Source organism: Colius striatus, chromosome 16 (assembly GCF_028858725.1).
Source record: "Colius striatus isolate bColStr4 chromosome 16, bColStr4.1.hap1, whole genome shotgun sequence".
Classification (NCBI taxonomy): Eukaryota; Metazoa; Chordata; class Aves; order Coliiformes; family Coliidae; genus Colius; species Colius striatus.
Window position 1 is genome coordinate 7,276,044 of NC_084774.1, and position 26,587 is coordinate 7,302,630.

The 26,587-nt window shown below is 54.7% G+C and overlaps 2 protein-coding genes across 6 annotated transcripts in view; one reads left to right on the forward strand and one right to left on the reverse strand.

Moving 5' to 3' along the window:
• Positions 1-20,724, reverse strand: RBPJL (recombination signal binding protein for immunoglobulin kappa J region like). Its single transcript, XM_062009431.1, has 12 exons — positions 20,697-20,724; positions 13,119-13,185; positions 7,025-7,150; positions 5,033-5,103; positions 4,684-4,799; positions 3,673-3,847; positions 2,743-2,880; positions 2,091-2,200; positions 1,789-1,929; positions 762-917; positions 427-530; positions 1-274 (listed from the first exon to the last, which is right to left on the reverse strand). Exons 1-12 carry the CDS (start codon positions 20,722-20,724, stop codon positions 1-3), a joined length of 1,506 nt encoding a protein of 501 aa, XP_061865415.1.
• The window catches only part of MATN4 (matrilin 4), a 17,913-nt gene continuing 4,429 nt past the window's right edge, over positions 13,104-26,587 (forward strand). The window contains exons 1-5 of one of the 5 annotated variants that reach the window (XM_062008861.1): positions 13,140-13,162; positions 17,236-17,383; positions 23,008-23,124; positions 24,473-25,042; positions 26,398-26,520. In XM_062008861.1, coding sequence (XP_061864845.1) covers positions 23,049-23,124; positions 24,473-25,042; positions 26,398-26,520 — 769 coding nt within the window. In that variant the 5' untranslated portion in view covers positions 13,140-13,162; positions 17,236-17,383; positions 23,008-23,048. Of the gene's footprint in view, positions 13,163-13,301; positions 13,379-17,235; positions 17,384-23,007; positions 23,125-24,472; positions 25,043-26,397; positions 26,521-26,587 lie in introns of those variants that run through there. The other 4 variants (XM_062008862.1, XM_062008860.1, XM_062008863.1 and 1 more) reach the window with 4 other exon arrangements.

The window sequence follows — 26,587 nt, forward strand, 5'->3', positions numbered from 1 at the left end:
CTAGCTCTGCATGAAGAGGTGGAAGTTGGTCCTGGTGAACTCCTGATGGATGCTGTCAAGTAATTTGTCCGAGTCCTGGGGGACATCTGAGAGGACTTGCTGTCCTGGGATGAAGCTCTGCTCTGGGGTGTAAGTGAATGTGAATGAGCTGGAGTAGATGAGGCCATCGTCCCTGATCAGCAGGAGTGGGACCGTGATGGGGTATCGCAGCCACCTCCAGTCACTGCCAAAGGCAGAGACATCAGGGACGACACACACCAGGGACTTGGGGCTCCTGGGAACAGCAGAGGAGAGGAAAACGTGCATTAACTGAGGAGAGTCCCACACAGCAGTGAGGGCTGCATGTTTCCAGCCTGGAGCTCAGAGTGAAGCCTCAAGGTGGTTACCCCTCTCCTCCTTGGCTCCCCGAGCCCTTGGCTGCATTACCTGTACATTGTCTCTGCTTCCACGTCTCCAAACCAGACCTTGAGGTGTGCATGGAAATACTCCCCCTGCACCTCCAGCATGGCCACGTCCCCACCACCCGTGAGCTGTGAGGGGCAGAGAGCATGGATGAGAGCACTGTGTGTCGTGGTGCAAGGAGCCAACCTCCCCTCCTGCAGGCTGCTCTGCCTGCACACCCCATCCCTGCTGCAGCAGCCCGGACACGCCTGTTCCCGCGGCATCCCAAAGCCGGGACAGATGGGCACCGGGGCTCAGGAGCTATGATGGAGGCAGGTGATGGAGAGGTGGGGGTAGCCCATGGCAGGGGCTGTGCCTACCTGCAGGGCAGTGATGAGTGGCACAGGGCTGATGGGCTGGCGGGCACAGGCCAGGCTCTCGCTGAAGGTGTACTCCACCACCTCAGTGCCGATGATGGTCCAGCAGGAACCGTCGTTCAGCAGCTCCCGGTTGGATTCCTTCGGGCAGGGAGATGCCTGTGGAGAGTGTCACAGCTCCAAACCCACTGCAGCAGGGATGGGAGGGAACCAGGGCCAGGACACCTGGCTTTTGTCCCTGCTTCTTCTCCCTCTACTCTGCCCTTGTGAGGCCTCGTCTGGAGTCCTGTGTCCGGTTCTGGGCTCTCCAGCTCAAGAGCGACAGGGAACTGCTGGAGAGAGGCCAGAGGAGGACTATCAAGATGATCAGAGGACTGGAACATCTTTCTTTGAAGGACAGGCTGTGAGACCTGGGGCTGTTTAGTCTGGAGAAAAGGAGACTGATGGGAGACCTTATAAACGCTTATAAATACTGAAAGGGTGGGTGTTGAGAGGATGGAGTGAGTCTTTTTTTCTGTAGTGCCCAGTGACAGGACAAGGGGTAATGGGCACAAGCTGGAGCACACTGGAACCTGAGGAAAAACTTGTTTGGTGCTGAGGTGAGGGAGCCCTGGCCCAGGCTGCCCAGGGAGCGTGTGGAGGCTCCTTCTCGGGAGGTTTCCAAACCCACCTGGACACATTCCTGTGCCCCCTGATTGAAGGGAACCTGCTTTAGCAGGGGGTTGGGCTGGATGAGCTCTGCAGGGCCCTTCCAACCCCCACCACTCTGGGATTCTGTGTCTTGGTTCCAGGAAGCTCCAGTCACTGGGAAACAGGGATCATGATGCCTTTGCAAAGACCTCCCCACCAAAGCAGGTAAGCTGGAGGCAAATGGTTTTGCAGTGATTCTGGCCTTAATTTGGATGCAAACCCCCTTTGCTAGAAGACCCCTCCCAGTGACATACTCCCCATCCAGCAGCAAGGCAGAGGAGTTTGGAAAGAGGATGGGAAGTGCCCTGAGCATCCCCATCTCCTCCTCACACTAAGGTACCTGGAACTGGATCACCTTCTCTGTGGAGAGACACAGGTACATGCGGTCACTGCCCTGGAACTGGAAGGCACATTTGTGGAGCTGGGAGATGGGCTCATCCACGTCCAGCATGGCATACTGCTTGGTCACCTTCCGGATGATCTGCAGGGCAGCAGCGTGACCCAGGGACCGCACCCGATGCTCGGGGGCACGGAGCAGCCGGGCACCGGCACCCGCAGGGATGGAGGCTCAGCGGGGGAGGCAGGGGATGCTCAGCGGGGGAGGCAGGGGATGCTCAGCGTGGGAGGCAGGAGGATGCTTACCAGGGGAGGCAGGGTGATGCCGGTGGCCGTGCAGACGAGCTGGACCACGGAGCCGTAGCGGATATACCCTTCCCGCAGCGGGAAGCCGCTCCGGGCGCAGCGCTCATCGGCTGCTCGGGAAGGAGAGAGGCGGAGTCAGTGCCCCGACGGCCGGGCAGCAGCTCAGTCTGTGCTGCCTTGCTCTGGCCGTGCTCCCAGGGCTTTTTTACTGCTTTCTCTGCTCTGCAGGTGCCCGCCACTTGGAGAGAACACTGCTACCTGGGAGCCCAGCACGGCAGAGCGGGACTGCGATGTGGTACCTCGCGGGGACACCACCAGAGGCAGGGATGCTCTGGGCTCTGGCCTCTTCCAGGTAAATGTCTTGATTGCATTCATAACCCTTCAGACTAGTAGAGCTCTTGCTGCCCCATTTGCAGCCTGTGTGCTCTCAGAGCATGATGCCAACCCTCAAGTCCAGCGAGAGACTGCCATTGGCTCCAGAGATACGCCAGACACACCAGGCGAGGGTGAGATCTGAGCCAGCTTCCCACATCCCCAGGCTAATTCCCACCTCTTTTACCCCCGAGAACTGGCTCTGCAGGAGTGGAGAGCCAGGGCTGGAGGCAGACAGCCCTGGGCACGGCTGGCATCAGTGACCCCATGAGCTCCTTACCCAGGTGGAGGGTGAAGGCTGCCCACTGCCTGGCGCTGGCAATGAACGCTCCCCCCTCCACAGACAGGTACCGGGTGCTGATGGTCTGGGAGCGCAGGCGGTTGAAGAGGGAGACTTTGGAGCCCGAGGAGATGCAGACTGTGGGGAGAAGTGACTGGGTGAGTGTTTGCCAGGTGCATGTGTGGCTTGAACTATGGCTTTTGTCAAAGCCAGGGAGGACAAGTCCTGGTTCCTGGTGTAAGCAGCCCAGCAGGAACCAGCACCCTCCCAGCAGCCCTCCTCTGCCCAGGAGTGCCAGCCCAGCTGGGCTTTGCAAAGGTGAAGCCTACAGAGTGAGGGGCACGTTGGCATCAGGGCATTATCACATTGGCATGGGTGAAGTGTGTGGAAATGAGCCATCAATATGTTCAGATATACACCTCTTTTGGGAGTGCCTATGGGCTTTGGGCCCAGGCTGGACCACTCTGGAGCCAAACTGTGATCATCTCACAGAGCATCTCACCCACTCAGGGAGCATCCCATATACCCAGGGAGCATCTCACTCACTCAGGGAGCATCTCACTCACTCAGGGAGCATCTCACATACCCAGAGAGCATCCCACACACTCAGGGAGCATCTCACTTACTCAGAGAGGATCCCACACACTCAGGGAGCATAACACACACTCATGAGCATCCCACATACCCAGAGAGCATCTCACTCACTCAGGGAGCATCTCACTTACTCAGAGAGGATCCCACACACTCAGGGAGCATACCACATACTCAAGGAGCATCCCACCTACCCAGAGAGCATCTCACTCACTCAGGGAGCATCCCACACACTTGAAGAACATCCCACCCACTCAGGGAGCATCCCACCCACTCAGGGAGCATCCCCCCCCGGGCTCGTGCCCTCTTGTCTCCCTGCAGAGCCACCCCCATACGCACGGTCCGTGTTCTTCAGCGACTGCTTCTTCTGGGAGGGTTTGGAGATGACCTTGATCAGTTTGCTGTGGAAGGTGCCAATCTCCTGCCCGTTGCTGAAGAAGAGCTTCAGGACCAGGCGGAAGTGTTTGCGCTTGTCCGCGTCCGAGATGTACAGTGCCTTGGCACAGCCGAAGCCCTGCTGAGGGCACAGAGGGGCTGCCAGCAGCTCCAGCCCAGCCCCACCAGCCTTCCTCAGCCTCCTCATCCGCCTCAGCGCTCCACAAGGACATAATAACACCCTTTCAGAGAGTCCCGGGTTCATTTAAAGGGGGAATGGAGCGGGGATGTTATTACAGGTGGAATGAAGCGCTGGGGATCAGCAGAGGCTTTATTTACACTGGGGAAAGAGAATTCCTCATGGAAATGAATGTTCACGTGTGATTTATCCCACATAACATGAGAAGTGGCCCTGGGTTTATGGTTTCCTTGCCAATATGCTGTGTTTTAGCAGCAAGGCCAGCACTGCAGACAAAGGCTCCTTCTGTAAGGTTCCTGGCTCGGCTCAGGCCCCACACTCTCCAGGGACCACAGATAATGCTTGTTCCTCTTGGGTTTTTTTCCCCTATCAAAAGATGTCAGAGCTCTGATGAAGCTCTTGAACTTTGGGATCGATTTGGGGCTGTTCTTTAAGTGTTTATCTGCAAATGAAAGGCCAGGCTTTCATTTTAGGATAAGCAGCAGTGCTGCCCATTGAGAGAAGGTACCGAGGTGGAGGGAGCTGTGCACATTTTGGCAGCTCGCCTGCCACACGGCTCTTGATCTGAAAAGTTGGTGCTGAAGAAAGGATCTTTGCAAGGAGGAGGAGCCTGCCTGGCTGCTCAGGTTGCTGCATGGGCTGCAGAGCAGGAGCAGGGAGCTGTGGTGAGGAAGGAGGGACCACGACATCCCAAGGAAGGGGGTGATGACATGTCTCGGGGCGTGGGGAGATGCTGAGGACAGCCTCGCATCAGCACAGTCAGACAGCACCTTTACCTTGGCATCTGGCTGCTCCTCAAAGCTGAACTTCTGAGTCTCCATCAGGCTGCTGCCCATGCTGTCCAGCCCCATGTACCCACACACCCGAAAACCTGCTTCTCCCAGGTCTCTGGCTGGAAGAGATGGGGAGAAGCATCCTCCAGCCCTGCACAGGCACAGGCATGGGCCCAGGCTCCAGCTCTCCCTGGGTGTGAACCGCTGAGGGCTCAGCCTCCAGGAGTAAAGAGGAGTTTGGGGGCAAAGGGGAAATAAACAGGGTCACCACCTGCTCAGTGGAGGTGGAGGCAACTGTCCATGGCATGGGAAGGGAGGGAGGAGAGGTCCAGGGATGCTGCCCTGTGCTTACCTTTGATCTGCTCCTGTTTTAACTTCCATCCCGGCCCTCTCAGGTAAACACAAGGCGGGGGGCAGAAAAACCTGCAGAGACAAGAGGGGATTTTCTTACTGCAGCATCCAGAAAAGGCGCTCAGGGGTGATGGGATGGGGCTGAGAGCGGGGATTTTGGCCGGGGCCCCGCGGTGCCGGGCGCATGTGTGTGGGTGGGGGTGCAGCGAGGTGCTGGGAGCCGCAGGCAGGAGGCACCGGGCTCTGTCTGTGCCTCCGGCCGCACCGACCGGCCCCGGGATGCCCCGGCACGGCGCCGGGAGCGGGGGACAGCGCGCCTCGGCTCGCCCCGAGGCGCGGGGGGATCGGGCCCCTGCCTCTGCCGGGAGCTGGGGCAGCTCGGGAACAGAGTTTGCATTCACAGCCACGTTCAGAGCCCAAAGCAAATAAATCTATAGCCAGCGTTTGAGAAACCCATTTTCCTGTGTTTTGTTTGGGTTTCCACTGTCTTTGCACTTGTGTGAATGGTGCAAATTCATCCTCTCTTGATGCTGGGTAGAAAGAGAAAACACCAGTGCAGGGGGCTGGCTCTGTCAGAGCCCTGCAGCCCTGGCTATGGGTTTATTTAAACAACAGCAGGGGCCCCCGACTCTCATCATGAAGAGAAATGCCACCAGCACCTTTAAACTTTAACCTAGGAGCTCTGTACTTCTGTTCTCTCCCTCTTCAAACCTGGGATCTGATTTTGACACTCATCCCTTGCACAGGGTCTGCAGCAAAGGGGCTGTCCCAAAGGCTCAGCCTCCCTCCTGGCTGGGAGACTCAGCTCCAGAAGAAAACCTTTATCTGTGGAGCAGCAGCCCTTGGCAGGAGACTGGACATGATGAGGACTTTGCAGGCATAGCCAGCCCAGCCTAGAGCTGTCTGTGGGGTCTGGGTGGGTTAGAGGTAGAGCTTGTGGCCTCATAGCTGTTCTGTAATAACAGGGGATTATTCATATCCCAGGGATTAATGGAGGATTAGTTATATTACAGTGCCACAGCCTGACATCACTGCCCAGGAGTGGCAATTTTGGAGGCTCAAGCCAGAACCTCAAGGTGTTTTTGTAGTGTGGGAAGGATTTGCAAAAATAGCAGCTTTTTGGAGACTGGGTGTTGATGGAAACAGCTCAGTGCCTGCTGTGGCTGCTCAGATGGTGAGACAACATTTCCAGAGCACTTGAAGCACTAACCTTTCCCCTTCTTCACCTTTGTAATTTCATTCTTGGGGAGGGAGGGTGAGATTTGAATTGTGCCTTTCTTTCTTTCACTGTATCTTTCTGCTCTCCAGTGCTTCACAGGAGGAATCTCACTCCTGGGAATGTCTAACTGAGATGGATGCAGGTGGGGGTTCACATCCTTCTTGTGTTATCCTGTTCCTAAAGATGAAACAGTGGATTTGGATGTGAGGAGGTCATGAGTGGATGGAGAGGGGATATGTTAAACTGTTTGCTTCAGCAGCTGAGAGAAATCTAGCAAGGCTGAAATGGAGCTTTATGCAGCTGGGTTTAAAGGTGGCTACTAACAGGATCAGGGGGCTGGAATATCTTTCTTGGAAGGAAAGGCTGTGGGACCTGGGGCTGTTGAGCCTGGAGAAGGCTGAGAGGGGAACCTCATCAACACTTACAAGTACTTAGCAGGTGGGTGTCAGGAGAGTGGGGTGTCATGTTTTCCTGTAGTACCCAGTAACAGGACAAGGGGTTATGGACATAGGAACACAAAAGGCTTCACCTGAACATGAGTTAAAACTCCTTTGGTGCTGAGGTGAGGGAGCCCTGGCCCAGGCTGCCCAGGGAGGGTGTGGAGGCTCCTTCTCAGGGGGTTTCCAACCCCATCTGGACACGTTCCTGTGCCCCCTGAGCGAGGGGAACCTGCTTTAGCAGGGGGTTGGGCTGGCAGAGCTCTGGAGGGCCCTTCCAGCTCCAACCACTCCAGGATTCTGTGATTCTACTGGAGAAGCTGGAGGCACCTCTTACCTCTTCTCATTGCCATATGACTTCTGGGCGACTTTGGCGTGCAGGATCAGCACCGTCTGGTCCGCTGGCAGCTGCAGGTACCTCCGCACACCATCTCGAAGCAGGTTGCTTTGGTAGGGGTTGGATCTATAAGACAGTGATCCCCAGCACTGCAACCCCAGGCCTGGGCTCCTCACCTTGTCCTCCCAGCCCAATGCCGAGCAGGGAGCCTGGAGCTCCCTCCTTATCCAGCCTGATGGGCTGGGGAAGGTGGAAAGGCTTTGCCAGTGGAAAGCACTGGAGCTCAGAGAGCATCTCAGCTGCTGCAGCACCAGGCTGGCATTATTCATACCAAATCTGGGTAACTGAAGATCTGCTTCATCAGTTTTCACTCAGACACACACAGGGCCCTCTGTTCCTAGCTCTGAAACATGCACTTCTATGATCTCCAATCCCACACAATGGTAGCAGTGCTCTAATTGATCACTAATTTGATTTTCCACCAGATGTGCTTGTTGCTCTGTGGCTTTTTGGTGACTGGGAAATGATGCTGAGCCCTGAGTGCAGCCAGGAAACTGTCATGCAAGGAGGAGCTACTCATGGACTTCTGCAAGGACTCTTGGGTGAAAACAGCTGCATTTTTGTCAGAGACCAAAGAGGTTTTGCTGATTGTTTCTGCTCTGTTAACTAGAAGGAGTTCCCATGCACCTGGTATTTAACTCTGTTGACTTCACAGGCTGGGTGTTTATTGGCTGGAGAGAGAAGAGCTGGGTCCAAGGCTGAGGTGCCCTGCTCTGGCACCTGGGACATGTGGGCATGAAATGGAGGATGAGGGGAGGGTAATGGGGTGTCTACTGGGGAGATATGCAGTGCTGACTTGCTTTCAGAGGAAAGCAAGACTACCTATCTGAAGAACAGCAGCTCCTGCACTGCTGAAAACCCCTAAACCCCCTGAGCACCTTCATCTGGATAAGAGGAAACTAGGAGATTTGGGATGTGGCAGCTGGGCACACTCAGGAGAAATTGCTCCTAGCCAGGACACTCAGCTTGGCTGGTGATGGAAAGGTCTGAAGTCTGAGCTCACTTCTTCCATGCACTGAGCTCCCCTGTCTTGCTGCAAAGGGCTGGTCACGCCTGCTGGCATTTGGACTATGGCTCTGCTTTTCTGATGTTTTTGGACCTATCTAGATGAGCATCAGGCCCAAACCACATCCAGCATCCTCAGGAGAGAGAATGGGCTGGAAATGAAGAATAATTGAGGGCATAAATGATTAGATGTGTGAAGAGAGGTAACTGGCCCTGCCAGGCAGCCCAAGGCTGTGGATGGTGAGCTCTTGCTGGCCTCAAAGACCAGAGCAAGCTCCCAAAGACAGAAGCAGCAACATTGTCATCCCAAGCAGCCTTTTAGAAGAGTTCATCAGCCAGGTTTGCTCTTCCTAGTGCAAGATGTGTTTTAAAGAGCCTGTGCCCTTTACAGCTTTTAGGACCCACATTACAATTAGCCTTCAACTTATATCCCTTCACTTCCAGCTTTGCCGTGCTGCAGACAGAGCTGATGCTCTCCTGTTTGTGTGTGGGAGACAAACACATCTCCTCTACAGGCAAATGTTTATGCTTGTCTCCTCTGGGTAGTCTCATGGGGACCTGATGCTTTGCACTGCACAGATTCTTCCATCACTGCTGTGTTTGGTTATGGGATGGGCAATATAATCCCCTGCCCTCCTCAAGTCTTTATCCCAGATGTGTCAGCTGGATCACAGCAAGCACAAATCAACAGAGCTCTGCCAAAAGCAGCTTTACAGGTGGTGCCAGTGTCACCCACAGCATCAGCTGCCTCTCTGCTTCTGGGAAATGGATATTTTATGGCTAGTGCAAGCCTGTTCCTGACTGCAGAGCTGCAGCCCATCTCCCCTCCCCACACAGCCCTGTAGCCACTGCCAGCACCCAGCTCAGCGCTGATGGGCACTCACAGCAGGGCAGCAGGAGCTCCTTCACCAGACCCTCAGCTCACCCATAGCAGCTCCTGTACTGAGGCTGGGCCTGTTCTCTCTGACCCTCCATCCTGGGGCTGGCAGGCTCCTGCTTCAGTGTCCTCACATCCAGCTTTACCAACCAGTCTCCCCCCAAGAGCTCACTCCAGGGTGGGTTACCTGGTCTTTCTGAAAAGCTTCACTCCAGCCTCTGTGTCTCCTCATGGTTTCTATCTCACAGCCAAAGGGATCCCATGAGAAAGTTATTAAATCTTCCTCCATAAGGGCAATCTGCAGCTGTCTCACTCCTCTGCTGCCAAGCAATAGTGTGATTTCAGCTTTGATCTGCCTCTCCCATTTCCCCCTTCATCTAAAAGCACCATTTGGGAATCTCTCTGCAAAAGTTTGAGGGTTGTTTTTTGCCCAGACTTACTGACTGTGAGCAGGATAAACGTGGAAATGGATCAAGGAAAGGCTGCCCACCAGCCTGACCCTGGATATCCTTGTACACTAATGCAACACAGTGAAAAATGAGCACTAAACCTGGCTGGCTCCTTTCAGTAGCATTTTGCCCTGTTTGTTTTCAGAGACAATGGATACAGAGCAGAGGAGAACCAGGCTGGGCATGTGAATTTTTTCCTGGTGAGTCTCATCATTCAGCATTCATTGCAAAATGAGGAGCTTATCTTTGGGTCCTTGCTCTTGTCTCAGCTGCTCCATCCCTGTTTATGTCACCCACCAGCACCCATCCACACGCCTTGGGCTCTGCCTGGGAGCAGAGCTGCTGGAGCATTAACCCCTCCTCAGAGGCAGGAACAGGCTGGCAGCGAGGCCAAGCAGCAGCAGGGAGTGTTCAGGAGCAAATTGCCAAAACCTGTGAATTAAGACATGTGCTGACAGCGTGGCCAGCAGCAACACTCACTCCACACAGCCTCCAGCTCAGGGCAGGGCTGGGCATGTGCAGGTACCACTGCTCCCTGCCATCCCCACGCAATACCAGAGGCATAGGCTTACTGCCTGGGGCTTATTATAAGGAGCCTTCTGGAATAATTATCCACATGCTATTTACTGCTTAAAGTGAGAAGGTGCATGCCAAAGGCAGGTAAACACACTGTGGATGTTCAGATTTGGTGTCAAGCTGGAGGAACCACTACCTGGGAGCTTGTTTTTCTTTTCTTTGTCTGTCCTTGGCAGCCATTGCCTTCCAAATTTGGGGGATAAATTGTTTCAGTGACGTTCTTCTGAACAGTGCTTGCCATTCTGCCCACAGAGGCGACCACCCAGCATCCATCATCTGGTTTAAATTTACCTTCAGAGAGTCAAAGGGCCATTGCTAGAGCAGCTCAATGTACCCACTCGGCTCCTTCTGGCACCTCCAGCCTCCTCAGGGTTACAGGGAATTATTCACTCCTCCTGACATTTATTATATGAAGTTATTGAAATGCTCTGATTGTAGTGCAGTGTTAGCTCAGTGTCATGTTAGCAGCACTGCACGGGCCAGGCTCTTTGAGCTCATGCTAAAAGCCTCCTTGTCAGAGCCCGAGGTCTCAGCTGGGACTTGGCTGCTCTCTCACAGTCAGGCATTATGTGGAATTGGGGAGGGGGGGAGCAAGGGGGGAACCAGCACCTTTCTCCTGTGCTGATTTGTGAAAGCCTTTCCCCCTCCCTGCTCAGCCTGGCATCACTGGGCACCCAGGCTTTTCCCTCGCCTTGGGTGAGGATGTGCCTCAGGAGAAGGGGTGAGTGTGCTGGGGTGTCCCTGCCTTGGCCTTGGAGGTGAGGGAGACTCGGGGCATCCCTGGGTATTTGCAGGCCCTGGCTGTGTAGCTCAGCTCTTCCATGGAAGCAGCAGAGGAGGAGTGCCCCATGTGCTTTCCTGAGGAAGCACACGGCTGTGCCGCCTGGTGAAGGGCTGGTTTGGTTCGTGTGGGCATGCAGGGAAACCAGGCAGGCACCCAGAGGCTTTGGTAGGGTCAGACCCTGCAGCCACATTCCTGTTTATAGGTGAGCTGATGTTTCAAATCAGCCCTTGCAGCGAGTGTGGGGATCATCACTCTGCTCTTTGTGCTGCCTCCAGCCGTGTTTTCCCCTGCCCTGGTGCCGGTGGGTTGGGCAGGGCTGCGTATCACCCAGCTCCCCCAGCATCCTCCCTCCCTCCCTCCTGCCCCAGGCTGGCTCCTGCCTGCAGCACAGCCAGCCACAACCCAGCCAAGTGCCTTCCCCTGCCACAGCTCCCCACAGAGACAGCCAGGCTCACGGTCCCCACATCACTTCTTGGAGGGCAGATCAGGCAGGGAGGTCCCATCACACCCCTGGGCAACCATGGGAGCAGGAAAAGCACTTGGTGGGCCCTGGGAGAAGCAAAACACCTTCTGCACTGCTGCTTTGTAGCTCAGTCATTCAGCAGCTCCATGGAAGGGCTCCAACTTTTCTGGTCCCCCAAGACTGAAAGGACTCGACTCAGGAGACCAAAATACGATCCTGGCAGCTATTGTTTAGAAACTGAGTCTTCAAATCCACTCTTTATACAAGAACTTTACCTCTTGGTAACAGTGTCCTCAAGGGCAAGCACCACTGAATTCAAGTGCAGAGGTTTAATTTGTTGCTTTCCCCCCCAAAGGAGCTGCTGTTGGCCCTGCTCAGGAGATGGCTGCCCACAGAGGGCAATTGTTCTTCCCTCAGCCTGGGGAAACCAAACATCCTAATAAAAAATATCCATTTTAGAGGTCTGGGTTGTATTTTGTAAGGAGCACAGGAGAAAATGCCTGCAGTGCTGCTGGGTATGGAGTCAAGGCAATGTTTATGCAAAAGGAAAAGCCATTAGAAGTCACAGCAATGAGAAGGCTGCAGTTTCTGGCTTCCCTCAGTTTTCAATACCTCCTTTAATCCAGAGCAACCAACCCACAAGCTCTTGTATATGCATGGGTATTTATAAACCCTCACTGCACACACAAGTGAAATTCAGCCTTTTCTGGGCTTGGGGGAGTTGTGGACCACACCAACAGCAAACACCAGAGTGGGGGGCATGGCAGCCCTGTGGCAGTGAGCTCTGCAGGGGCCTGGGGGCCAGTCGGGGTGGCCACCCTGGGCACGTTCCCACTGCCCTGCTCCTGCCCCAGCAGCACCAACACCTTCCAAATGCCCAAGTTTGGACATGGAGGACTGGCTTCTCTGCTAGACAATTCTGATCATTGTGGGTGATTTACCATTGTTTGTTCTCTCTGCTCCCTGTGTAGGTTGATGTGAATGCAAAGAGAAAGGAAAGTGGTGTTAAAGCACTAAGACACAGCCCTATAAAGCACTAAGGTGGTTCCTACCACCCCTGGATGGATATAAGCACTAAGAAGAGGTGAAGGGATGGGAAGGGCTGTTCCAGGGTGTCTAAGAAGCCTCTGATGATGATTTGCATCACTACAGTCAGGCCTTCAGCCAGCTGCAAGCTCAACTTGCACTTCTACAGCCTTCAGGAGCTCTGATTTACAACACCCTGCTTCAAACCCACCTCCCCACACCACAGCCACAGCCGAGCTTCCTAAACATCCAGGGCACTGAGGCTCAAATGGATATTAAGCTTGGACTCTCCTTTTTCCAGAACCTTTTGAGTTTACAGAGGTCCCAAGTGCACTCCTGCAAGAGGGAAGGATGAAAGGAAATCAAACCAAACCAAAAACGGAAGAAAGGGGGGAAAAAAGGGAGAAAGAGAAGGAGGAAAAAAGAAGGGGGAAAAAGGAAAGAAGAACTAAAATGAAAAGGGAACCCCCCGATCCTGTCCCGGGAGCAGGCAGCTCCGGCCCCGCACACTCTGCTCGCCCCGCTTCCAGCTGCGCGCAGCGCCCCTGCACGGACACGACCCGCGGGGCAGCGGCAGCCCCTGGGCACACTGCGACGAGCGGATGGACACCCCCATCCCTCCGCATCCCTCCCCATCCCTCCGCATCCCTCCTCATCCCTCCTCATCCTCCCCTCCGCGCTGCCCCGGGGCCGGGCCGGGCCGATGTACCCGCCCCCGCGCCGCTCCCCCCGCCCCGTTAAATGCCGCGCGGGGCGCCGCCGCCTCGCAGCGCCGCCGCCGCCACGCACCGCAGCGCGACCCGCACCCGCCGCGCCCGACCCGCGCCCGACCCGCGCCCCTCCGCGCGCCCTACCTGCCCCAGCAGCGCGGCGGGGAGCGGCTCGGCGGGCGGCCCGGGTGAGTGACGGGCTCCGGGGGCCCTGCGGGAGCGGAGCAGCGGGTGAGCGGAGCCCCGGGTGAGCGGAGCCCCGGGCGCTGCCGCGGCGGTTGGCAGCCTCCGCGGGGGGCTTTGCGGTGGAAGGGCGGGGGCTGGCAGAGAGGGAGCGGCGATCGTGGGCTTGAAGAAGAGCAAAGCCGAGGTGGGGGTGATGCGTGAAGAGCAGAGCGTTTGAGGTGGGTTTTATCCCCTGAAGCGCCTGGCTGCACGCCCTTGGGGTCCTGCGGCGGTGCCAGCCTGTGTTTTGGGGGGACGAGAAGAGGGCACGGTACCCCGCTCTGTCTCTCGGTGCTGTGCAGCTGGTGTGAGCTCGCTGGCGGGTTTGCAGCCTGCCTGCTCTGCTCACCTTTTGCCCAGCTTTCGGACAGGTTCCTGCTCATGCAATGGAGGATCTCGTTTTAGGAGAGGATGATAAGGGCTGGCACAGCTGGGCAAGGCGTACTGCACAGCAGGAAACCAAGCTCCTGCAGCCAGACGGGCTGAGAAGTGTGCCTGAACTTTGTTACACGCTGTTTCTGCACGACTTGGGAAACTGGGTCTGTGCATCGCTATGTTTGCACACCCACCATTGGCTTATCATTCCAACCAGTTCAGGGGGGAAAAAATAGCTTTGGGCACTTTTGTTTCAAGCAGTTAGGTGGGAAAACTTGTTTGGATATGAAGGGAAGGCACACAGCTCTTCTGCTTAAACCCACGGGATTTTTGCTTCAGCCAAGCCCACATTACTTATAGTTACCATGAAACTCTCCCCTGGGACCTTCTGGAGCCTCTCTTGAGAGTAAAGATGATCTTTTCTTTCATTTTCCAAGCTTAAGAGCAATTAGGCAGTGAGTGTGCAGCTTCTCAGTAACAAGTAGAAACTGCCTTTCACAAGCAGATTCTTGTGATGTCTGCAGGGATTCGTTAGATTGGCATTTGATATCATCCAAAAGCCTGTGTGGGGAAATCTGCTCTCAGCCCTAAGGTTTGCCACCAGGAGAGGGATCCATTTGGCCTCATCTAAAAGACAAGTTCCCATCTGGAAAGCAAACGAGAGGTCTGGGTGTGTGTAGTGAAACACCACTTGCCATTGAAGCAGGAGATCCAAGAGGAAAAGAAGCTGTTGGAGTTGATTTTTGTGGAAGTTGTAACTTTGTTTTTCTTTCTTGAAGAGTTAAAGAAATTGTGGCTGATTAGTACAAGACCTTGCTGGCAGCAGCAGCAAATAACAGGAGATGCAGCCAACAAGGCAGCCTGTTGTAAGCAATCTGCGGTCACAGAGGATGCCTGTGCTCCCATTGCTCATAACATAGTGTTTCCCTTGAGGTTGGCATCAGGGGTTAAAGGTTTTCAAGAGAAGCCTTTGTTTAGACATCTTTAAAGTTTCCAATAGGGGCCCCTTTGTTCTCTTTGCAGCAGTGTGCCTGCCTTGTGAGAAACTCAGCCCTCATAAAATGCCATTTACAAAGGCTGTGATGGATAGGGCTGGAGCATGGAGGGGGAGACAAGTAGTGTTTGTATCTGCTCACACAGGTGAGTTACAGACAAGCCCTACCCTGAGTGAATAAATGGCATCTAGAAAAAAACCCACAGTAAAAAAAAAGAGGGATTCTTCTAAAGAAACATCTAAAAAGCAGCTGCTCACCCAGAGCCAGGCAGTCCCTGCCTGCCAAAGGGCACATGTGTTGCCTCCAGCCATGCCGGGAGGCTGAGTGGCTCCTGCCACTTGTCATTACCCCTCAGTAATCAGATTTTCTCCACTTTCAGCCCAAAGAATAGCAAATTGATGATTTGGGCTCCATTGGTTGGAAGGGAGCTGGTGGCCATTGGGCTGCATGGAGCAGCTGGCTGCAGGGACATGGCTTTGATGCTCCCTGTCCCCTGATGTGGGCTGGTGAGAACCACAGATGGACCTTCAGAGTAACATTTGTAGCACTTAGAAGGCTTTGGTTCTCTCTCCTATCCTGGCTGGTTTAAAACCAGCTCTGTTAAAGCAGGGGAGGGTATCAGCATGCTGGGAGGGTCCAGAGGCTGGTGCACAGCTATGGCAGTGTTTCCACACAGGGTGTCCCAGGGCTGCTGTGCCTGATGCTGTGTCTGAAGCCTCTCTGGTTCTCAGACAACTTGTCCTTCCTGATGATTTTTACTGGAGGCCAGATCTGTCTTCCTGAGCAAGTTCCCATTTTTGCTTGTTTCTTTCTGTCTGCACACTTCTGGTGTCTCACCTTACAAGCCCTTGGTTGCACACAAGAATCCATCACCAACCTGGTCCCTCAGGTGCCCTTAAGGGAAATCCCCAGGGATCAGCTGGGGTCCCCTTGCAGGGAGGTGGCAGTAACTTCGTTGTTCTCCAGACCTCAGCCTTCCCATCTCTGAGCTATGTTGTGCTACTTTGCTGATGGATTGCCAATGTGTAAGTTTGGGAGTCTTTGAATGAGTCTGCAGACTTCTAGGAGCCCATGGGCCATGGCAGATCTGTTGACAGCAGAGTGCTGTACACTATAGTGTGCAGGCTGTGTCTTGGCTGGAAAATTAGCAAGGTCCACAAGCTGAAAAAGAAGGAAAACCCTGCCTTTGGGTATTCACAGCTCCTACACTTGCAGCTGGGCTTGGATGGCTTCCCCAAAGTGTCATGTTAGTCATCCCCCTGGTTCTTTTTCTCTTGTCACAGCATCTTGCTTTGGCTTTAACAGGATGAGAGTGACACAAAACATGTCAGTCTATGTCCAAATGCCAGGCAGCAATCTGGCTACTGCTCCTCCATTTCATTCCCCCTGTCATCTGCTGAACTTCTCGTGTCAAGTTGTTGAGGCAGATGGTGGGCCAAAGGCAGCTGCCCCATGTCCAGGTTCCCTGAAGCATGTCTGGACAGTCCATCTGTCTGAAGTTCCCCTGTTTCTCCCTGGCTGGGTTTATGCCCTCACCCTGGGATGCAGGTGGGAGAGTCAGCTCACATCCCAACTCTGCCACAGACTTCCCACAGCCTTGAGCAAATAGCTTTGATTCTCCTGGTCTCTGGTTCCTCCTGCCATGATGTAGGAGTCTCCTTGGGGAGCCTCATGAGGCCTGAAAGCCTCAGTGAAGCAACCTTGGGCTGTTCCCTGCTCTCTCCTGGAAGCAAAGACCTCATAGGCACCTTTGGCAGGGACTCAGTAAATGCAGCTGAACTGGATGATTTCAACTGGTTGCTCATGAGTTAACTAGGAAGGGCTCATCCCACACAGGGGCAAGGCTGAGGTCAAGTGATCCTCAGCCATGGCCTCAAGTGCTGCTTTGAGGGCCCTGGGCAGGTCTGGCAGGAGGTTTCCATGCAGCAGCTGGGTGTGCTGATGAAGCCAGGGAGACACACAGGTGCTGAGGCACGAGGGTCTTGAGGGCTCCTGCTCTTTAGTGTGAGCAGAGGTGAGGCCTCAGGCCACTGTGCTGCTGGGGGTGCATCTCCTGAGGGGTGAGCCCAGTCCTGGTGCAGCAGTTCAGCTGCCACCTTGCAGAGGGACAGGGCAGCTCTCAGGTTAGGTGGGAGCAGTTTCCTGTGCTACGTTTGTTCTCCCTCTGAAAATCATCTAGACAAAGAGCTCCACCAGCTTACTTTTCAGGCTTGAGGTCTCTGTGTGTGTTTCTGCAGCTGCCAAACACTCCTGGCTTTCTGCTTTTTCAATTAAACCCATAGCTGGATGGGTAGGATAAAGGAGAGAGGTGCAAGAATATTCTCCTGGTGTGTTTCTTTATGCCAACAGATTGAGTCACGTCTCCAGAGTGAGAAATATGATACAAAGATTTAGGGAAGGAGGTCAGGCAATGAATCTATGATTGAGGGCTGAAATAGCAGGCATGCTCTGTGGTTGGCTGTGCCATGGAAGCTCGCTGCAGGTCAGCTGGGGATATTGGTCCCAGCATTCAGGAGACTGATGTCCTGCTACAGACTATCAGTCTCATCACTTAGAGATGCCATCTCTGCTGCATCAGGAGCTCAGCCTGGGCCATTTCTCTTTCCTTTGTGGTTGAACATGCATATTTCTGGGGAAAAAAATGCACTGTAACACCTTCCTCACAGAACAAGAACTCGGGAAAGGGATTGCTGCCTCAGCTTCTGGATGACCCAGCCCTCCTTTCCTCCAGAGTCTGAAGTCTCCTGGCCCAGTTCAGCTGCCCTCCAGGGGCCTGTTTGCAGAGGAGCATTTGCTTTTTAAAGAGTCAGTAAGGTGAGTCCTTTCCCCTGTCAATCACTCTGTCAAAATCTCAAAGCATTCCCAGATCCCTCCAGTTGTGCCTGACATTCCAGTTTGGAGCAGGGCTGAGTTTACTTGGGGACAAGTGCAACCTCAGGTCTTGAGTGGGATAGAGAGGAACAGAGAAATGCCCCCAGTAGTCCTGAAAGAAGAACCATCACTTGACATGGGTAGCTGAGCAAGGAGAATTGGCTGACCATCTGATGTTTTCCTTCTGGGTACATGTTTAACACATGCTTTGAAGGGCCATGTTTAATTTGTGAGTGAATGTGGCTTTGATTCTTGCCATTGCTGCAGCAGCCCAGGTGCAGGGGGTTCCAGAGCAGAGACTGGGGGAAAGGGGCTTCCCTTCTGCTGAGTTGCAGAGCACTGGGAGGTCATTTAAGAATAGATTGGTAGGAGAGAAGGACCCTGTGTGCTGTCATGGAGAATATCTGAAAGGGGATGCCCTGTCTGTTGCCGACTCAGCATTCCTCTCCCAAGGGGATTTCAAACATCTTGAAGTATAAACCTGTTGGGACTTGTAAGACATCAAGTCTGTGAGCTGTGAGACACAGACATCTGACAGCCTGCAAATGGACTGGGACATGAAACTCATTTTCCTTCTGCCTTCCCAGGGAATATTCTAACCCTAGTGAGTGCAGGAGTGGTCCCCATAAAACAGGGAATAGGCTTTTTGGGGTGCAAGGGGAGAGAAAGAGATGACCCCTCTGCATCCAGCCAGGTTTTCCTGTTAGGGCAGTCCTGCTGATTGGCTCCTGTTGAGTTTGGAGCCATCATGTGCTATTGGAGAAATACAGCCTTGTTTTTCAAACAACATGTCCTTCCAGGTGGCACTTGGCCCAGAAAAGCTGCCACAGCCTTGTAACCAGAGAGTACTGCAGTGTCCTGGAAAGAGTCTACTCTTGTTCTCCCATACATGTGTTTGGGAAGAACCAAGGACAAATCAGTCCTTAGAAAGAGGGAAAAACCTATTTTGGGATGGGAATTCCTGGAATTTCTCTGGCCTTGGTGTGATTGTGTTCCCTGTCTCTTGCTCTGGAAACTGCATTGCTGTCCTCTCCCAGGTAATCTGCAGCTCCTCACCTAGCTGCTCTGGGGGATGAGGGTTATGATACTGGAGCTGTGATTTGAGTGCAAGGTCAGCACTGCCTATAAAATGGCCCTGAGGCTGGATTCAGTGCTCATGAGCAGCAGAGGCACTGCTGAGAGCAGTGCACCTGCACACTGGGAGCACCTTGAGATTAGGGATTGTGTTGGGAGAAACCAGCCTTTGGGCAGCCCTCCAAGAGAGAGTGGATCCAACTCCAGGGCTGTTCTGGGCCTCATTCGTTCACGTGGCTTAATGGTCAAGCAAATATCTAGACCACAAACAGTCCATTGGGGTTTCCACAGCAAACTCTGACATCAAGAGGTGCCTCCAGGTTGATGTAAGTTGTCTGCATCTCTCCAGGTGGCTCTGGGGAGTTCTTTGTCCTCTGTGCCTGGGCCAAGACAGGCTGTGGTCATCCTGTCTTAGTCCTACATGCACTTTTTGGACAGCCTTTCTGTCAGACATGGACCCAAAGAACAACTTACTGTGCTGCTTGAGACATGACAATTTTCCCCTGTCCTCCAGCCTGAGCCTTTCTGCTGCTGTTCTGGCAGGACTCTGATGTTTTAAGCACATGGAGTCTGTGGCTCCTGAGCCTTATTCTGAGGTGTTTTTTGTGACACTTTCATCAAATAACACTGATGTGGGAGTTGAGTCAGGGCCTGCCACAACTGCTTGGTTGGGTCTCCACAAAGAAAAGCTGTGCAGAGCAAACCAGGCTCCATGGAGAGGCAGCTGGGGTGGGTGAGTCTCAGGAACGTCCCATCTAGGGCTGTTCTACCATCAGCCAAGTTTTCCAGCACAGAAATATGTGCCATTAACTGGTAGCACATGTGGCATCAGTGCCAAGCTGTGCATGCCTCCTCCTGCCTGCCTGGGACTGCTGGGTGGCTTTGCTCACAGTGACAAGGTGCTTGGTCAGTGGTTCCTGGCGCTTCCCCTGTCGCTGCAGTACATGGCCATCCCTTGTCCTGGCATCTCACAGGGTCTGGAGCCAGGGCAGAGCCACTGCTGCTGCTGCTCCCCAAATGTGCCAAAGGTCTGCCAAGCCCAGGCAGGTGGCTGGAGCTGTGTTATTTTTGGCATAAACAGCTCAGTTAAAGGCTGGTGTGCCCAGATGCATGAGATCATACAGGATCCCAGAGTGGTGGTGGTTGGAAGGAACCTCCAGAACTCAGCCAGCCCAAGCCCCTGCTAAAGCAGGTTCCCCTGGCTCAGGGGCCACAGGAACGTGTCCAGGTGGGGTTGGAAACCTCCTGAGAAGGAGCCTCCACACCCTCCCTGGGCAGCCTGGGCCAGGGCTCCCTCATCTCAGCACCAAAGGAGTTTTTCCCTGTGTGCATGTGGCACTTCCTCCCGTTACCTCTTGTCCTGTCGCTGGGCACTACAGAAAAACACTGGTCTCATCCTCTCTACACCTCTGCTTTGGCTATTTATCAGCATTGATAAGGTCTTTCCCTCAGTCTTCTGCAGGCTAAACAGCCCAGGTCCCACAGCCTCTCCTCACCAGAGAGATGTTCCATCCCCTGAGCACCTTTGTAGCCCTGCACTGGCCTCTCTCCAGCAGTTCGCTATCAGTCTTGAACTGGGGAGCCCAGAACTGGACTTTGTATGTGATTCTGTGACTGTAGCTGAGACCTGGCTCATGACTCCACAGCCAAGCTCCACAACTTGCTTTCCTCCTCATGACAGTGCAGTTGGGGCTTTTCTTGGGCTGTGAATGCACTGCCACCTCCTGAGCCTTTCATCCCTTCTTGCTCCATCTGCTTCATCCCCTCTACACTTTAGCCCACAGCCCTGTAACGAGCTGGCTGCACCCCTCACCCTGCTCCCTGCCATGTCCTGTCCTGTCCTGCCCAAGGCTGACCTGCTAACCAGAATATTGAGAGCATTTCTGTTAACCTGTAGCCAGGAGAGAGCTGCCAAGGAGGCCAGGCTGAAACCCGAGGCGCCTGTTTTTCCTGAGACTCAGCACTTGGCAGGGAGAGCAGATGGACAAGTGGCAGAGTGGGGAGGGATGCAGAGAGGGGAGGGGTGTGGGATGGGGAGCATGCAGAGAAGGGAGGGGTGTTGGATGGGGAACATGCAGAGAGGAGAGGGATGTGGGATGGGGAGCATGCAGAGAGGGGAGGGGTGTGGAACAGGGAGAGATGCAGGTGCTGTGGGGCAGAACTGCTGGTAAAAGTGTCTTACCTGTTTGCCTCTGGGGATTCATCTCCATGTCCTCCTTGTCTGAGAGGTCCCAAGGAGAGTCAAGAGGAGGCTGAGCTCATTGCTGACCCTTCTGTCCTTACCAATGGTTCTTCCCTCGGTCACCCTCTTTGTGCATCTCCAGCAGGGACAAGCAATGGCTGCTTTTCCCCTTGCAATGCCCAGGAAGGTCAGGAGGTGGTCCAAGTGCCCCTGTGGGCTTGGCTGCTGTGTGTTTGGCTGTGCCAGCCCAGCCAGCAGCACTCACCCCACCTGGACCCTTTTCCTTTATAGCTCAGCGTTATCTCAAGGTCCCCGGCGTTGCGGCCGGCGCCGTGTTTGCTCTGTCTCACGGCAGCTGCCTGCCAGCCGGTCGCTTCCCACCCATCTCCCTCCCACTCCTGCGTGCTAGCAGGGATGTCGGGGGGTGTGGGAGCCCTCAGGGTGGGGGGAACCCCTCTGTGGGACTGAGTCAGCCCTGGGGCACTGAGGACAGTGAGCAGCAGGGAAGTTGCCCGGTGTGGGATGGTGGGAGAGATACTCAGGGGCATCTGTCCCATCACATTTGCTCCCCTGTCCCCATCAGCCTTGCTGCCAGAGAAGGGCTGGGCACTATACTGAATCAGGGACTGGGGCACTATCCTGGGCTGGGTGTCTGCTGGCAGGACCAGTGCTGGAGGCATGGCTGAGCCACTGTGCTCTGCCCTGTCCAGGCAGCATCAGCCCTTCCTGTGGTGAGGGCCAAGACTTCATCCAAAGCTGGGATGCTGTTAAAAATAGATCAGTCATGAACTGATTTTCTCCTCCTTGGTTCCTGGCCTGAGAGCTCATTCCTCTCTTAGGGCTGGCTTTGAAGCTCTTCAGATGCTGCGAGACACGGGCTCCGTGCCAGCCTGTCACTGCAGGGAGGCTTGGAGAGCAGAGAGCTGCTGAATGTTAGAGGTGCCATAGCTGTCCCCAAAATATTCAGTGGTTAGTGAGGGCTTTCCCCCACAAAAAAAAAAAGCTGGATAAAGAATCTGCTAAATAAATGGGGAAACAAAGCTGAGCCACCCCCAGTGCCTGCTGCAGAGCTCACACCCTGGGCTGGCTGGGCTGCTCCCACTCCCCAGGAAGAGGCTGTGTCTCTCCCTTTGAGACTAGTGTTCTGGATCCCACTTTCCTCTTGTAGCCCTCTTCTGTCCTAATTCTTCAATGTAAGTTTTCAGGTGTGAACACTGAGTCTGGAGACAGTTTGAAGATGCAGCTGTGAAACCCATTATCAGTGTCCCTGCTATCAAATACACCAGGTTCAGGGCTGCACGTAACCACTGAGCAATTAAATGGCAGCTCTGGTGATGAATTACAACTGAGACCTCCTGGGGCTAGATAAATACTGGCTGATAACTCCTGATAAAATGAATCTCTGTGTGCTTTTTTGAAAAGCACCCTTCCAGTATCTGTGCTTGGCAGTGGTCTCCTGGGGGAAGCTGCATTAACTGTGGCATTTGCCCCACCAACACCTTGGTTTTCTGACCAGAACTGCAATAAAAAGAAACCAAACAAATCTGTGTCCCTGCAGGAGCCAGGGAAAGGCAAGGCCAGGCAACACAGGGCTGGGCAGGGAGTGAGGCAAGGGACAAGCTCAAGTTTTGAGTAACTGGTTTAAATCTCTTTTTTTCCCAACTATCACACCTCAAATGTATGAAAACCTGTGGAGGTGCAGAGCATCCCTCAGAAAAGGCAGCAGGACAAGGAGAGCTGCAAAGTGCTGGTGATAGAGCAGGGGGGTCCCCCCTGATGCCCTGTGCAGAGGCTTCTGCTCTTTGCCCTCCAGAGGCTGTTTGGAAAAGGGCAGAGAAAACATTTATGGAACTTCTTAGAAAAATGGTCTTTTCCAGTGACTTTGAGAGACTTCTGAGCAGGTTTTGTCTGTGCTGGTGTTTTGTCTGGGGTGCTTCTCTTCCTATGTGGAGCCAGAGTCAGGAGGGACAGTGCTGCTGTCCCACTGGCCGCTGGCTGTGAGGAGCTGCAGCCAGGCCAGTGAGAAAGCATTTGGCTGAACATCCCCTCTGCCTGCTCTGCAAGTGAAAATAAGGCTTGTCCCACTGCCAGCTCCACCCAGAGGAGAAAATCAGACCCCTTGGCAGATCGTTTCTTCTGTAATGAAATTTAGCTGTGCTCACACTGACAGCCCTCAAATGGGAAAAGTCCCACTTGGGTTCAGAGAAGTTTGGGGATGGATCTGTCAAAACTGCTGCTGCCCAGGGTTTTTGGCACTGCCTGGGGACACCAGGCCCTTCAGCACTGATTTTGTGTCATCTTCTCCCCACAGCCAGTCCCCCCAGCACCAGAGCCCTGTGGTCTCACACAGCCATGACGAAGCTCCTGCTTGTTGCCCCTCTCCTCCTGCTTCTCCTGACCATGCTGGAAGCCAGACCAAAGCCTGCAGGTGAGCCCCAGCTGGTGAGGATTGCCTGGAGGAGAAAGAAGTGAGTGTGTCAGGGCAGTGAAGCCCTCAGAGGACAGCTTGTTCCTTGAGGTGTGGGGACCTGATGCCTCTTCTTTGGAGGCATCCTCAGGAGGATGGAGGATCCCCCCTAGATGTGGGACCTGAACTTCCCAGGGCTGCCCAGGGGAGTGGGAGCCCAAACCTGGCCCCAGCATGGTGGGTATGATGCCACTTGCTCCAGGCATGTCCTCAGCCTTGGCATAGCCCAGCTCAGGGCTTCTCACCCTCCTACCTGCGGGCTCCAGCCTTGGCAGAAGGCACAGGCGTGAGGAAGAACTCCCTGCCTGCATGGGTTACCTGATGGGGGAGGTCAAAGAAAACACAGGGGCACCAGCCACTCTCCTCCTGGGGCAGAGGGAGCTAAATCAATTCCAGCTTAAAAGCAGTGAAGGCACGGAATGGGAAAAAGAGCCAGATATCTCTCCAAGACCTTTGGAGCAGTTGAGATGACAGCCCAGGTCTGGGCATCATCCCAAGGGGACTCAACGTGTTTGCATACGAGGGCCAAATTCTCCCAGGCTTGAGTACACACGAGCCAAGCAAAATATGTTCCTTGGCATTTCACTTGCGAAACACTCTCCCAGTTTGCACTGGAAGTAGCACCCATATGTCCAAGAGAGGCTCTTTGGCTCCATCCCCGCCATGTGTGTGCCCTGAGCTGTGCTTTTCACTGTCTCATTTTCTGCCCTTAAAAAAACCCACAACAAAGCCAGGCCTCTTCTTAGGCAGAAGCTGGCAAAGTGCAGTAAAGACTGGGGGAAGCTGGAGCTGTGGGGGGAACAGAAGCAGTATTTTCGTGCTTGGCACCGCAGCAGCAGGAGCCCGTGCGTGCAGAGCTCTGGAACAGGAGCTGCAGGTTGTTTGTGGAGGACAGCACGAGGCCCTGGGCTGTTTTACACTTTAATGCTCTGATTTGCTGCAGAGATGAAGGCACTGCTGTCTAAATCTGTGCCTGAACTTTGCCAGGGTGGATGCTGATAGAAGTGTTTCTGCTGCCCCTGGGCCATTGGCTGTGGAGATATAGGAAGCAGGAGCTGGGTCTGACTGCAGGGACAGGCTAGAGGGATTTCTTCACAGCCCCACGGCCAAGGCATGTCTCCCCAGCCTGTCATCCCTGCTCCTGCACCCTCCATGGGTTTCTTTGTCAGTGGGAAGGTGCTGGTCTCTGGGTGCTGCCCTCTCCACCCCCACTGAGCACCCCTCAAGCCGGCTGACAGCATGTCTCTGCTCCCAGCCTGGTTCCTGGCAGGCAGCCGTGGGGCTGAGCCATCTCTTTGCCCCGTTGCAGGCCTGAAGTGCAGGACAGGCCCCCTGGACATCGTGTTTGTGATCGACAGCTCCCGCAGCGTGCGGCCCTTCGAGTTTGAGACCATGCGGCGCTTCATGATGGACATCATCGGCAGCCTGGACGTGGGCCCCAACGCCACGCGGGTGGGGGTGATCCAGTACTCCAGCCAGGTGCAGAACATCTTCTCCCTCAAGACCTTCTTCACGCGGGCAGAGATGGAAAAGGCCATCAATGGCATCATCCCGCTAGCCCAGGGCACCATGACCGGGCTGGCCATCCAGTACGCCATGAACGTGGCCTTCACCGTGCAGGAGGGCGCGCGGCCTCCTCACAAGAAGATCCCCCGCGTCGCCATCATCGTGACGGACGGGCGGCCGCAGGACCGCGTGGCCGAGGTGGCCAGCCAGGCCCGCAAGGCCGGCATCGAGATCTACGCCGTGGGCATCCAGCGGGCGGACATGAGCTCGCTGCGGGCCATGGCCTCGCCGCCGCTGGAGGAGCACGTCTTCCTGGTCGAGTCCTTCGAGCTCATCCAGCAGTTCGGGAAGCAGTTCCAGGACAAGCTCTGCGGTGGGTGAAAGCCGTGGCTGTGGGGTGGTAAAGGTGGCCTTGGTGCCTGCTCCTCACCCAGGCTAGAAGGTGACCTTGGGAGGGGTGTTTGGGGTGGCTGCCATTGCTAGGAGCAGCGTAGACAGGGAAGCAGCCTCCTCAGTGGGATGCTGGAGCAGGTGTCCTTTCCCCGTGCTCACCTTTCCCCTGGGTCACTCTTCCCTTTGTTCACCCTTCTCCTTGCTCACCTTTCCTCTTTCTCACCTTTCCCCTTGCTCACCTTTCCCCTTGCTCACCTTTCCCCTTGTCCACCCTTGTCCTTGCTCACCTTTCCCCTTTCTCACCTTTCCCCTTTCTCTCCCCTTGCCCTTGCTCACCCTTCCCATTGCTCACCTTTCCCCTTTTTCTCCTTTCCCCTTTCCTTGCTCATCCTTCCCCTTGCTCATTCTCTTTCTCACCTTTCCCCTTTCTCACCTTTCCCCTTTCTCACCTTTCCCCTTTCTCACCCTTCTCCTTGCTCACCTTTCCCCTTGCTGACCATTCCTCTGCTGGGCTAGGCTAAGGAAAGCTTAGAAGCATTTCAAGTGCTTTTCTTCACCCATGCCCAGTAGCTCTTCTCCAAGCCAGGACATCATGGAAGCAGTGATGGGAATATTAAAAGAGCAGGCAATGTGGAGCTGGTTTCCCTGGTGTGATGGAGTGGGTGACACATCCCAGAGCCCCATATACATTTTGATGTCCAGGGTCTGCCCCTCCACAGACATCTGCATGGCATCTGCTGCCTGCACATTTGTGTTTAATAGAAGCCAGGTTGGGTGGGAGCTGGGAGGCTGCTTCACACCAAGGCCACGCTGGTGAGGGTTGGGAGCTTGCAGGCTGGGACCTGTCTGTCCCTTTCCATGCTGATGGGCCTTACTGGGATCGAGGGGAACCTGCTTTAGCTCTGGAAGGTCCTTCTAACCCCCACCATTTTGGGATTCTACGATTCTGTATTGCCTCTCAGGCCCTGACATGCCTGATGCCTTTGCTTACAACACCCTGCCCGTTTCCTACCCACCCTAGTGCCTGCTTCCTAGCTGGCTCTGCAGGCTCCTGGCCACGCAGCCACACAGACCTTCAGCACATTCCAGCTGAGCTCAAGCTTTTGCTCCCTCAGCTCAAACTATCAACAGCATCAATACTGAGTGCTGAGTTAGTGCTGAGGTAGCTCAGGAAGCCAAGGTGGCTCAGCAGCCTGCCCCACACAGTGTCTGTGTCCGAGCACCAGTAGTTAGTGGGTGTGCTGGGACTGGCAGGGCTGGGGCACATTGTAGAACTGGGATCCCCACACCTCTGACGTGCCCATGGGCTGCTCTGATGGCTCCTCTGTCTTGCAGGGGTGGACATGTGTGTGGAGCGGGAGCATGGCTGCCAGCACAGCTGTGTCAGCACCCCTGGCACCTTCTACTGCGAGTGCAACCCCGGCTACAGGCTCAACGTGGATGGAAAGACCTGCTCCCGTAAAGCCCCTTCATTACCCTAACTCTTGTAGAGGGTTTGTAGTTACAGGTCTCATGGAGGGAAGGT